This window comes from Monodelphis domestica, chromosome 2 (assembly GCF_027887165.1).
Source record: "Monodelphis domestica isolate mMonDom1 chromosome 2, mMonDom1.pri, whole genome shotgun sequence".
NCBI lineage: Eukaryota > Metazoa > Chordata > Mammalia > Didelphimorphia > Didelphidae > Monodelphis > Monodelphis domestica.
Window position 1 is genome coordinate 158884409 of NC_077228.1, and position 14310 is coordinate 158898718.

General features: G+C 35.9%; 1 protein-coding gene across 1 annotated transcript in view; it reads right to left on the bottom strand.

The window, feature by feature from the left end:
- DISC1 (DISC1 scaffold protein) overlaps positions 1 to 14310 on the bottom strand; it is a 478298-nt gene that overhangs the window by 275755 nt on the left and 188233 nt on the right. The window contains exons 8-9 of the mRNA XM_056814629.1: positions 10442 to 10496; positions 6439 to 6541 (exon numbers count right to left, since the gene is read on the bottom strand). Coding sequence (XP_056670607.1) covers positions 6439 to 6541; positions 10442 to 10496 — 158 coding nt within the window. The remainder of the gene's footprint in view (positions 1 to 6438; positions 6542 to 10441; positions 10497 to 14310) is intronic.

Consider the following 14310-nt stretch of genomic DNA (forward strand, 5'->3'; position numbering starts at 1 on the left):
TCTCTTGGATTCAAGTTAAATGTTAATACATATTATTAAATATAATACTTGAAGTATTGAATATTAGTTTTCAAAATTTATAAGCAAGAGCTCCCAGAGAGGGAAGAACTGGGGATGCAAAGGTCTTTCTTGGGCATACAATCCAATGAATGGAGCTGATCAAGAGGATGGGGTGGGCAGTAGTCATTTAAAATGCACAAACATTTGAAATTACTTGGTTTTAGTAGTGCCATCATTTCAAAATAATGTTCAATATGCTTATTGAGTTAATTAGTTAATGTAAGGGTTTATAGCACCTAATGATATTTGATATACTTTCACTGGTAAATCCTCATGTCCAGTGCCAAGCAGCTATTTAGAGAAAAAACAATGATATCAAAGGTCTTAAAACATGTAAAGTATGGGAAAATTATTTGATAGAGTTTAGCTTTTTTTAAAAAATTAAATGGCAATAAAATTTCCCTGAATATATGAATCATTCTTCTAAACCTACCAAACAGAGAAAATGCCAGAAAGGGGAAATGTGACAATCAGAAGACAAAGGTGTACAACTATAAAAATTTTAGAACCCCAATCAATGAAGTGATCAACTATAATTCCAGAGTTCAAATGATGATGCCCCCTACCCACCTTTTGGCAGCAAGGTGATGGACTCTAGATGCACAATGAGGCATAGTTTTAGGCCAAAGTGTGTCTTTGTTTAGCTTGACTTGCATATTTGTTACAAGAGCTTTATTTTACTTTTTGTTCTTCAATGGCAGGGGTGGAGGAAGTGAGAAGGAAAACAAAGTTAAGTATAAGGTCAGTCCCCCCCCCCAAAAAAAATGAGAAGAGGATAGAAGGCAGGCAATAGAAATTCCAGACAAGCAGTATATTAAAAGTTAAATATTGCATTTATCATATATTTAAAAGAAAATAATATCTACAGAAGAGACCCTCAGTTCCATGTATAAGCCTCTCCTTTTGTTCTGTGATGTAGATGAAAATGCTCACTTTGTTTGGTACTGGTTAGGTTCAGAATAAAAAATAAATAAATTGGTCAAAGATAAAGAGGTACCACACTCAAATCAAACCATTACCATTTCCAAAGTTGAGAATCTTTCCAATCCAATATGTACCTCTAGGATATCCTGATCCCTGACTGAAATTATATTTATTTTTTTCCAAAATCTGAGGAAATAATAAGTGGCATCATTCCCTTTTTCCAAATGATAAAATAGAGGCATAGGAAATATGAATTGTTCAAGACATACAGGAACTATACCCTCCTATATCCTACTCCTAACCATATCTACATTTGACTCCCAATCTAAAAGAAAAAGTTTCTATATCTAAAGTCCTTCGTCATTCCCCAAAATGAACTGTTATACAATGAGATCAGTTTCTGAAGCAAAATGTTTATCGTGAACCATTTTGATTTAGAACTTGCTTTGACATCTTAAAGGGTGTGGCAAAATAAGCAAAGAGAACATCAGAAGAAATGGCCTATAATTCCACTGTCATATCCTGTCATGTGAAAGTGTCTTAGAAGAAAAGAAATGATGCCATCCCAAAGGATAACAGCTGCCTCCACCAGACAATGGTAAGAAAGCATGCTCCAAAGAGGAACTGCTGCAACTAACGTGGGTCTGAATGCGAGCAGTTCCCTAGAAGGTTCTAAAATGTAACTGACAAGACATTTGATCAGTTAGGTGAATGTGTCAATCATTTCATTTGTGTCAGCCTCAGTTTCCACATCTGTAAAATGGGGGTAATAAGAGCATCTACTTCTCAGGGTAATTGTGAGTATAAAAGGAGATAATATTTCTAAAGCATTTTGTACACTTAAAAAAAAATCTTGTACTTTCTGTCTTAGTATTAATTCTAAGACAGAAGACTGGCAAAGGCAAGGACATCAGAGTTAAATGACTTTCTCAGAGTCACACAGCTAGGCCAGATGAACCCAAATTCTCTTGACTCAAAGTCTCCAGACATGACTCTCTACACTTTGCATACCTTAGAACATTATATGAATACCAATTATTATTATTGTTATCATTATGGGCAGTAGGAGGAGGAGGAGGAGGAGGAGGAGGAGGAGTCAAAACTATGTTTTAGGAACATCAATTTATCAGCTATATAGGAACTGATTGCTGAGGGGTGAGATTGGTTAGTCCAATTAGCAGGCTGGAGGCGATGAGGATATGAGCTAGAGTGGTTGTGGTGGGAGTTGCAAAAAGAAGACAAATGCAAGAGATGTCACCCAAAGTCACTTCCCAAGTGGCCAGTGCCAAGCTTCTCGTGCCCTCTGGCTACCACCTGGCCTGAGACTGGCCACTCTCATTCCCCTCAACCCAGACTTCTACTCCAGCCAAGCATTTCTCTTTGCTTGTCCTTTAAACAACTTATTCATTTCTTGAATGAATGAATGAATTGAAAAAAACTTGAATGAAACTTATTCCTGCACGTCTCCATTTCTGTGTATTTATCACGCCAACTTGAAGCATTATTTAGGCCTCATCTTTACCAATCCAGAGTCCTTTACCACCTTCAAATCACTGGTTCTGGCATCCTTTCCTCATTAACCCTTACAGGCTGCACCTTAATTCAATTATGTGTACTCCATATGTTCATTACTCTGAGTTATTTCTCATATCTACATGTTTTTGTTCTCTATCCAATTCTATCCTTGAATTTAAAAGTTCTTGCTTTGTTTCTCTTGTATATCTATAACCTAAGGCATATACTGTGACACTAATAGATAATTGGCTTGCACACTTTCCCATTTCATCTTTTTCCTCTAGGTTAAACTGAACTTTTTTCTTTATTTCCTACTTTCTATTAAATGAAGGGGGAAAAAATGGGGGCAGCTGGGCAGCTGGGCAGCTCAGTGGATTGAGAGCCAGGCCTAGAGATGGGAGGTCCTAAGTTCAAATCTGGCCTCAGACACTTCCCAGCTGTGTGACCCTGGGCAAGTCACTTAACCACCATTGCCTAGTCCTTACCACTCTTCTGCCTTGGAACTAATACACAATATTCCATGGAAGGTAAGGGTTTAAAAAAAAAAAAGTGGTGGTGGTGGTCACTTAAACTTCAATAAAGATCTGAATCACCAGGTTCCCAACTAATTAAAGCATTAAAAATAATAAAATAAATATTATATATATATATAATAAATGAAATTAATTAAATTTTAAAAATTAAATTAAAATAAAATAAAATTCTCAATCCCAGTGCGCTCATACATACAATGTATGTATACAATACTTGGCATAGCGAATGACCATTTCCTGGACATTTGAAAAATATGCTTCCCATTAGAGCAAGGTACTGCCACCCTCTGTTAATGGAAAGGCACTGGAATAGACTGACTGATTAACAAAGACAAGTAGTCCAACTCAGAATCAAAATTGTGTTCAATCTTGTCCCCCCTCCTTGTAAATGGGGCAGTAATTTCAAGTAAATGACATGGAAAGCTGTTACAAGCCGGCCCCACATTCACATTTCACTGTTTCTCTGGTTGTAAATAACATGCGTGACTGCGCCAAGGACCAAATTGCTCTTTAGCTGCCAACATTAGTTGTTTAATGATCTGAAGAACAGAAGCTGCCAATTACTGTATTTCATTTTCAAATGTCATTTAAAACCCATACATGTAATTATTATACCTTTTTGTTAAATTTTTATGGTTCTTCTGAAGAAGATGAGCTGTGTGTGGGCTCGTATAACCTACAAAACTCAGCAAATTCTCAATGTCTTCATTATAGAACTAACCAGTTTCTCACGATTTCATTCAATCTTTCATGAAGCTGGACATTAGTAAAAATTAAAAGATCATAGATTTAAGGCTGAAAGGGACCTCAAGAAGCCATTAAGTCAAAAACTGAGAGCCAGAGAGATTAAGTGACTTGTCTGGAGTCACAAAGCTAGTAAACATCTAAAGCAGAATTTGAACTCAGGTATTCCTGGTTCTAAGTCCAATACTCTATTCACTCTACCAAGGGTTTCTGTAGGTGTGGCTTTCAAGATTTAGTGCTAAATATATTACTCATTTTTCTGTCTTATGGATCTCATCTCACATAAAATATATAATGTTACAAAGGAAATCAGTTATAAAAATATTTTTAAAACAAGTTTACAGATTTTAGGTTAAGAATCTTGGATCATTGAGGGTCAAAGGACTTGGGTACTAATCATATGCCTCTAATTATCTGACTATCCTGTGGCAAGAAGTTTAATCTTCCCGTGTCTCAGTTTCTTCATCTGCCAAATAGAACAATGTGTTCAGTCATTTTTTGGTCATGTCCGACTCTTCCTGACCTGATTGGCATGGTGGGGAGGTCTGGGCAGAAATACTAGAGGGATTTGCCATTCCCTTCTCCAGATCATTTTATAGATGAGGGAACTGAGGCTAAAGGGTTAAGTGACTTGCTAAGGGACACACAGCTACTAAGTGTCTAAGACCAGATTTGAACTCGGGAAGATGAGTCTTCCTGACTCCAGACCTGACACTATCCACTGTGCCACCTAGTTTCTCCAAATATAATATGGTCCCATGAAGGACAAAGCTCAAATGACAGCTACCAATTTCACCGAGTTTTGGGAAGGATTAAATAAAACAGCACTTGTGAAAGCATATTGTGAAGCATTCTACAAACAGAAAGTTACATGTTTTCAGAGTGCCTGGTGTATGGACCTTTTGAAATATAATGACTAGTAATTATCAAATGAGGAAGGTGTGGAGTCTCCCTAAACATTCAGAATGGACCGACAAACTTCTAAGAGCTGTTCTCATCTCCATGAATGGTCTCATCAATAGAAATAACTCTTTAATGTATGATGCCTTCATTTCTCCATCTATGAAAAAGGAAAATTATCAAATCATATTAATTAAGAAACAGCAGGTACATGACACCAAGCTAAGAGCTACAGGGATGATGTAGAATTCAGAGGAAATATAGCTCCTACATCTTCAAGAAACTTAAGCTATGATAATAAACAAACAAGTAAATGAATGAGTGAGCAAATAGAATGAATGAATAAACAAAGAAGTAAATAAAGCTAATCAACTTTATGCATGCACACTCACCTACACTCACCTACATGAAACCTTAATATTAAAGATGTGCTTTTTCAACATCTCTTTCATGGGGGAAATGCTATAAGATTCCATTTAAAATGCCTTGATTGCAGGTTAATAAATGTTCAAAAGATATGAACAGATGAGAAAACCAAAAATATCTATAGTCAGTTGAAAAATGTTCCAAATTACTATTGATTAAAGAAATGCAAATTAAAACAATTCTGAGGTACTACCTCCCAACTATCAGATTGGCTAATATGAGGAAAATGATAAATTCTGGAGGGGATGTGGGAAATCAGGACACAACTACATTGTTAGTGAAGTTGTGAACTGATTCAACCATTCTAAAGAACAATTTGGAACCATTGCCAAAGTGCTATAAAACTGTGCATAACCTTTGATCTAGCAATACCACTACTAGGTTGATATCCCAAAGAGATCAAAATAGTGGGGAAAGGACCTACTTGTATAAAAATATTTACAGCAGCTCTTTTTGAGGTGGCAAAGAATTAGAAATTGAGGGGATGTCTTTCAACTGGGGAGTGGTTAAACAAATTATTTTGTTTATGGTATATGATTGTATTAATGAAATATTACTATACTCTAAGAAATGATGAGCAGGATGATTTCAGAAAAATCTGAAAAATATGACCTGATGCAGAGTGAAGCAAGCAGAACCAAGAGAACAATGAACATAATAACAGCAGCATTTTTCCTGTGAAAGATTTAGCTATTCTCAACAATACAATGATCCAAGATAACTCTAACGATGAAATGATGAAAAATGCTGTCCACCTCTAGAGAAACAACTGATGGAATCTGGAGGCAAATCAAAGCATACTATTATTTGCTTTTTTAATTGTCTTAGTTTTTATTTGGGGATTTTAATTTGATATATTTTCTCATAACATGGCCAATATGTAAATATGTTTTTGCATGATCACTCATGTATAACCTAGATCAAACTGATTACCATCTCAGGGTGGGGGGAGGGACGATAGGGAAGGAAGATAACAATTTGGATCTCATAATTTCAAAAAATATATTAAAAATTATTATTACAAGGGACAGAGCCAAGATGGTATCCTAGGAGCAGCAAAAGCTGAAAGCACTCTGAGAATCCTTCCAAACCAAAAATTGTTATTACAATGTAATTGGGGGGAAATGAAATATTATATAATAAAAAAGAAAGTGCTTTGAGATCTTTAAGTTAGGACCAGCAAAAAGCAAATACCACTCAAAACAGAACATAAAATCAAGCTGATTAAAAAGCCTCAAGACCAAGTTCAAAGTCTTATCAACAACTGTTTTTAAGTGAGTCTCCTTAAATGTTCCTTTTCAACTTCCCTTTATTTTCAATGTCCCAGTCACTTTACCTGAAACAGCAAGCATTTTGGCTTCAAGCAAGGTTGGTAGTTGGGTCTCGATTTCATTCACTTTCCTCCTCAAGGTACTGCAGAGTTTCTGACTTGTACAAACCTAAATGGAGGCAGACAGCCAGGATGCATAATTCATTCTAGAAAGTCAAGAACAATCCACTCAAAATTCTGGAAAATCTCTGGGTTGACAAATGGAACTCAGCATTCTATTACCTAGGGATCTCAATTGAAACTACTCAAAAAACCATACTGGGCTAGCCCATGATCAAACCCCATATTCCAATAATCAAGTTATAAAATCAGAATGGCATCGAGAGACTACCCTTATCAGGAAGCAGACTTAAACTAGACTCCCAGTGGCTATACTGAAATGTGGCCCATTTTAGTTGATGCTGATGGCATTCCATTTGCCCAAAAATATAGATTTTATAAATTAGTCAGGATGTCTCAGTAAAATGAGCAGGCTTCATCATTAGAATTTTTGGTACCACTCTATACATTGATTCTATTGTTTCTCTGATTTTTCATAAAACAACAAAACCCTTCAATCCCAGGTATCTTTTTCTTATTTTTCCTTTACTTTGTCTTATTTTTGAACACAGAAGAAGTCTCTGATTCAATCTGCATCTATTCAAGTTGGGAAAAGACAACTAGGCAAACAAACATCCCCTAAAGAAAAGACAATACAGATTGAAAAACAATAGGTAAGCCAATAAGAATGTTTTCTCACTGCACAAAAGACATTGGTCTAATGAAAAGCCCTGGAATTAGCAACTATGTTCTCTCATTAGAAATCTTAGATGTGTTCAAGAGCTAAAATTAATCCAACTGGGGACACAAAGCCCAAAACAAATATTCAGTCCCATTGAATAAAAAAGTCTAGATCTCTCCAGACACAAATAACTTCAATTGCTTTGGTCCTTATAGACAAAAATTGAGATTATTTTTAGATATAGAGCAGACCTCTACAATCTTGATTAAAATCACCCATCATTTCCCCTTACAAACTCATAATCTTCTCTTCTAAGGAGTGGCTGTTGGCTTTCTAGTATTTTTAGGGACCCAAAGGAACACATAGCAGCTTCTTCTCCAAACCAAAGCCAATCCTGGCAATGTTAGAATACTGATGCATCCAAAACAATACATTTCAATAACCTTCTATGGCCCTGAGATTTTTCAGTGTTCCAGTATTTTGAATTACAATGCAGATGTCCTAGATACCCTTGCACCTCCAGCCCTCTCTCTTGGGAATCATGCAGAGCCCAGCTGAATTACATTTTATAGTCACTCAACTAGGAATGTTTCTACAGCAGTTGAGACCATTTCTGCTAACTCTAAAACACTGGCCATAATTCTTATGTCTCATTTAATTTATGTACACTCTTTCTTATTTTAGTTAACAGCTTCTGTTAATCATAATTGGGTCAGCCACTCCTTTGTTGAACAAATCTATCTTTCAAGCTGTCACTGTTAATATAAAATGAGATTTATAAATCTCCTTATTAAATTGCAGTTGTACATACTTTTAGTCGCTGCTGGATCTAATCTAATCTTCACCAATCTCCAGATAGTCTATTTTCAACTCTTTCTCCCATCTCATTCATCCCTTAATTACCTCAGCTTTGGGCAGGTCACAATAGGTAGATAAATGTACTGAGTGGAAGGGACATTTAAACTCTCCATTAGAAAAGAAATAAGTGATCTCTAACCCAAAGTAGCCATCTCTAAGTAGACTTGAAATTACCTAAAATCCCAAAGAAGGGTTAGAGGTTAGGTAAGTTGCCTAACTTCCTTTGGACCAAAGTTGCCATTTTTAGAAACTTACCTAAAATCCCTAAGAATGGAAGCCATACATACTACACATAGAACTTTGGACCTCTAGATTGCCAGGTCTTCTCAGGTCTACAAAAATAATTTTATTTTCTGACTTGTGAGGGTTCTATTGACTTGAAATCAACATAATGAGAAATGTTCAATGACCATCCAAGGGAACATAAAACCAGGGCCTTAAACCAAGTTTTTGCCAATATCCAAACTAGATCTGGCATTTTTAACTAAAAAGTGAACCCTCATTTTTGTTCATTCACCTTCCTCCATTTCCATTTCTCAGAGTCTAAAAGACAATGAAACAAAGTGATTATATTTTTCCTATAAATTCATGAGAAGCCTTATTTAATCTAGGGGCAGGTGATTTGCGTGTGTGTGTGTGTGTGTGTGTGTGTGTGTGTGTGTGTGTGTGTGTGTGTTAAACTAAATGCAGAGAGTATTAAGATGTCAACTCCAAATGCAGATAGTCTTTCACCTGGAGGCAGCATAGTATAATAAAACTATAGTCAGAAGGTCTGGGCTCAAATCCTGCCTCATATTTACAACTTTTTTACCTTGGATAAGTCATATAAGTTCCCAGTCTTGGTTTCCTCACCTACAAAATGAAGGAGTTAAGGAAAGGTGGAGAGGAAGGAAGGGAGGAGAAATAAACATTTCTTAAGCACCTACCATGTACCAGGCACTATAAGTGCTTAACAAATATTAAGACATTTAATAATGTTAAGCTAATTGGCCTCTGGTATCTCCTCCAGCTTGAGGGATAGAATTCCTCCATTCTCAGTGACAGTTATTTCACCTTCTGACAACCAGCCTTTTCTTTTCCCACCTTTATCAGTCCACTGTCAACCCATATCTGTGGCCTAAGAAAAATGATTTGTGCCAACAGTTCTGGTCACAATTTAATATGATCATTCATAATCATCTGGTCTCACTTTAGAGTTTATCTACACTTAGGGATTTTATACTAAGAATATTTTTCCAGGATTTCTGGTCTACTCAGAAAATTCAACTCGATAAATATTTATCGTGCCTACTATGGCGTCAGGCAATGTGCTAAGAGCTGGGGATACAAAAAAAGAGGCAAAAGAGAGTCCCTGCTCTCAAGGACCTTACAATATAATGGAAATTTTTGTCTATTTTGGCCAAATATAACATTTTCCCATCACTTTAAGAAACTGTTTAACTCATATGCTTGCTGAAAATAGTAAATTCTTTCAAGATCAAATTACAGTCCTAGAGTGTTAACTATAAAAGGCAGATGGACTAGTTCTCAAAATAACAAGGGGACTGGAAAATATACCATTTATCATTTTTCTGCATTTGTAAAGATGTCTAAACATTATCCTCTTTGTAGGAAAAGTAATTAATTTCTCATAATTGTTCCCATACCAAAAGTCTTTTAAAGGAAAGAAATTCAGTTGTGAATAGTAGGTACCTTTTCCCATTTCATAAAATTGACAGATATAGTTAATGGAAAGGCCAATAAATCTATTTCTACAGCAGCCACAAACCAGAAACACAGCCACAGACAGCTTTCCTGGCTTACCTCCTTTAGCTTATCTTACTGTTGTAAATTCTTCTATATCTTCTACATCTATAATTCTGACACTGGTTTAGACAAGAAATAGATTTTTTTTTAAAAAGGACACAAACAATATTATTTGTGTGTGTGTGTTGTTGTTGTTGTTGTTGTTGTTGTTCAATAACTTCAGTCCTGTTAGTCTTTTTTGTGATCCCATTAGGGGTTTTCTTGGCAAAGATATTAGAGTGGTTCATCATTTCCTTTTCCAGCTCATTTTCTAGATGAAGAAACTGAATCAAATAGGGTTAAATGACTTACCATGGGCCACATAGCTACTAAGTGCTTGAGGTTAGATTTGAATTCAGGAAGATCAGTTTTCTTGACTCTGGCTCTGGATCTATCCATTGTACCACCTAACTGCTCCAAGGTAAATAAGTGGGTGTATCTGTATCTGTGTGTATGTGTATGATATGTATATATACATTGTAATAGTTATTGAATACAGCCCTTTTGCTACCTTTGGGACATCCCTTACCATAATACCTTTTATAACCTGCACTCATATCTTCTCAAATTTCAGATATAATTTAAGAAATCAACTTGTTAATATTTTTATATAGTTGATAAATATGGTAGTTCTGGAGAACTTACCTTAGAAGTAGTTTCTTTAATGGCCAAGTTGAGTGACTGCTCTCTCTCTTGGAGGCTAGAAGAATGGGGAGAAAAAATGGTCTTCTTAACTTCTTAACAGAGAAATAGAATTAAAATATTCAATAAGAAACACTATGTCCCAGTCTGTGGGGCAGGAGTCTTGAAGTCAAGTCAGGAGAATATAGTTTCAAATTCTGCCTCTAACACACTGACTATAGGACCATGGACAAGTCCCTTAATGTTCAGAGACACCATATGATCCCATAAAACTGTATAGAGCACAGGTCCCCAAACAATGCCTGCTGAGCCATATGGGACCACCTGAGGCCATGTATCCGGCCCCCACCACACTTCCGGAAGGGGCACCTCTTTCATTGGTGGTCAGTGAGAGGAGCAGTGTATGTGGCAGCACCTCAAAGTGAGGCGTTGCTCACTACAGTACTACTTCCGGTGATAGAATCCTTTGCATGGCGCCTTGTTTTGAGAGTAACTGAATGAGAACGAGGCACTGCACAAAGGATTATGTGGCTGCACAATGGAAGGCATCAGTATGGTGAGGGGCGATCTGGGGGAGGGGATTCCACACTGTGTATACTGCTGCCTGGCATAGTGGTGATGGTGATGGGTCTGTGCAAGGTGTGCAGGCCCATCACAGCCAGTGCTACAGCCTCCATTATCCCAGACAACAGCATATGAATTTGTTCATAGTTGGGTTTTTTTGGTGTGTTTTTTTTTTATAGTCCGGCCCTTCAACGGTCTGAGGGACAGTGAACTGGCCCCCTGTGTAAAAATTTTGGGGACCCCTGTTTTAGAGGAACTGATCTTCATTTCAGAAGAAACTCCCCAGCCATGAATTCTCTACAAATCCCAGGTTCATAATAATAAGAATCAGTCAATACTCAATTATATTTCATGCTAGGCAGAAACAGCAACATGCATCCTAACCAAAATGACTCTCATTTCATTATATTATGAATGCCTTCTTTATCTTTTGTTTGTGCAAATTTACCCTATTAGCTTAATTAAGTTAGTTTTTAAATTAGTTTTCTTTTTCTGAGCATAGATTTTCTGATGGAGAAAAGAGACAGTTAAAAATATGCTTGATAAAAGAGGATTAAATTTGAGCTTAATTAATTAAAATTAATAATAATAACTACCATGTATGTCGTATCTACTATATGCCAGGTTCTATGCAAAGTGCTTTACAAATATTTCATCTGGCCTTCACAATAACTCTGGAAGGTAGGTGCTATTATTACCACCATTTTACCATTGAGAAAAGTGAGGCAAACAGAGGTTAAGTAACTTGATAAGGTTTTCAGAGCTAATAAGTAACAGAGACTGGATTTGAACTCAGTTCTTCCTGACTCCAGGCTCAACACTATCTACTATGCAACCTGGTTGCTTTAAATAGTCCACATGACCTAACTAATCAATATCAGTATCATTAAGAATTTACAACATTCATCCTTTCATTGAGGAAGCCCTTATTCAGGGGCTACTATATACCTATATTTGAGCCAGGCCTTGTGGAATATATTAAATATTGCAGGAGCAGACTAAATATTAAATAAGCTAGTAAATGTAAAAGAGTATTATAAATTATAATGTACTTTATAAAATCTTATGACAATATAATCACATGCTGATTTTCAGTTTTCAAAGGGTTTCCCTCACAACTATTCTGGCAAGATAAGTAGTATTTATGTTTTACAGAGGAAGAAACTGAGATTCAAACAAGATCATACAACTAGCAAATGGCTCAAACCCGGAATTCACACTCAAATCTTATGATTCTAAATATGCTGCCTTTTTCATCATGTCATATAAAAATGTAAAGCATTCTTTTTTATTCCTTATCACATCATCATCACAATACAAGGTCCCTTTCCTCAAAAAGATTGCAATCTAGCTGGGAAGATAAATACAGTAAAAGTGAAATTACAATATAGGCTAGATCATAAATAGGCTGAACAACCTTTAGTATCTCATTCAATTGTCTCCCCCTCATAGTTCCCTCACAATAACATGGGAAAAGTCAGACATAGTGAAATCTGACTAACTAGTTTCTGGACTCCTTGAACCATTTATTCTTTGAATCTTTATCAAAAAGCTGTAAAAAAATAAGGAGGCAACATTTAAATTTAAATCCAGTACTGGTATAACTTAGAAGAAGGAGAAGGTTAAAGCTATTGATTAAAGTCACCTCTGGGGATTATCATTTATCCCTATTCCTCCTGCAATCAATAGTCATCTGTCCTGCAAAGCTTCTTGAAAACAAATTTGCATGCAGTGACTCAGTAGCAGCATTTCACAAAAGCAAGTGTAGAATGTCAGAGTTATAAAAGCCCTCAGAGACCTTCTAACCCATCCCATACATTGCCAAAATGATTCTATTCTCCTCCTTCCCCATGATAGCCCTTCAAATGCTTGATGACATTTATCATTTGTTCCCCTCCACCCAAAAAAAGATGCTTTAATGGCCCTTATTGCTTTTATGACATTTTGATGCTCTGATGCATTTATGTACTTATCAGCATGGAGGTACTGAAATTTTCTATCAAAATTGGTTTTTGTCCATGACTTTCATATGTTGGTCTTTCCTATGTGCCAGGGGAGATTCTTTTTTCATTTAATTGATTATAGCACTTTATTTTGAAACTCTCCAATACACTTATCCTGTACTGTTGTTTATTATAGTATCTATATTTGTGTCTTATTCTCATTTCTAGGCCTAGAGTTTCATAATGGCAGAGACTAAGTATTCTCCCTTTCTCCAGTCTTCTACCCAAATCCCTAAAGCATGAATATGATAATGTTATTTCCCTGCTATAAATAAACAGACAAACAATGACTGACAGAGTGTGAATAAATAAAAACAAAAACCCCTCTACATAAAATCCTATACTCAATAGGATAAAATAGGATCCAAGATCTTAGGCTAATATTTAAGTCACTCTACAATTTGGTTCCAACCTACAATAATTGCTCACCTATTGAGGGAGTTACAGTCCAGAAACCCCCAAGATAGGTGAAAATCCACAAAGTAGAGGCGTTATTTTTATTTTATTATTTATATATACATATATATATATGAGGCTTAATAAACCCTTCCCACTCTCCTATAAACCTTTTTCACACTCTTCTTAATCTTTCCCATACTCTTATAAACACTGAGCCAATCAGTGCTCAGGATACAGAACACAATGCTGGGGTTGGTCACCTTTCAGCCAATAACATGCAATATACAATTTCACTTTGGCAAACTTGCACAAACAGTAGTGGCATACTGCAGTTCCACTGTGTACAGCACAGTACAGTATTCATCTACAAAATCCTGCAATATAGCAAAACTTCCGCGATACAGGATCAGATTTTTTTAAACCAATGATACAGCCATAATAAGTGAACCATAATATAGAGAGGGCTGACTGTATTTTTCTTTTTTTAAATTTGTTTGTAACATTAAAGTTCCTAAATATCTCCTTCTCTTCCTCTATCCCCTCCCTGCATTAAAGAAGGCATCATCTGACTAAATATATATTTTTATTTATTCATTACTATATATTTATAATTATATTACTTATATGTTATTTTGTGCACATATATGTATATGCATATATAAAACTAAGTCCTGCTTGTTTCTATTTATCAGTTCTTTCTCTAGAGATGGACATACATAAGTTATTCTTCAAGTCATATTTCTATTGCTTTATATAATGTTGCCTTGGTTCTGCTTATTTTGCTCTTCATAATTTCACGTGTCTTTCCATTTAAAAAAATTAATCTGCTCTTCCTTTCTTATTGTGTAGTATCCATCACAATCATAAGTTTAGCCAACTTTTCCAGCCTTATTTTACATTATTCTT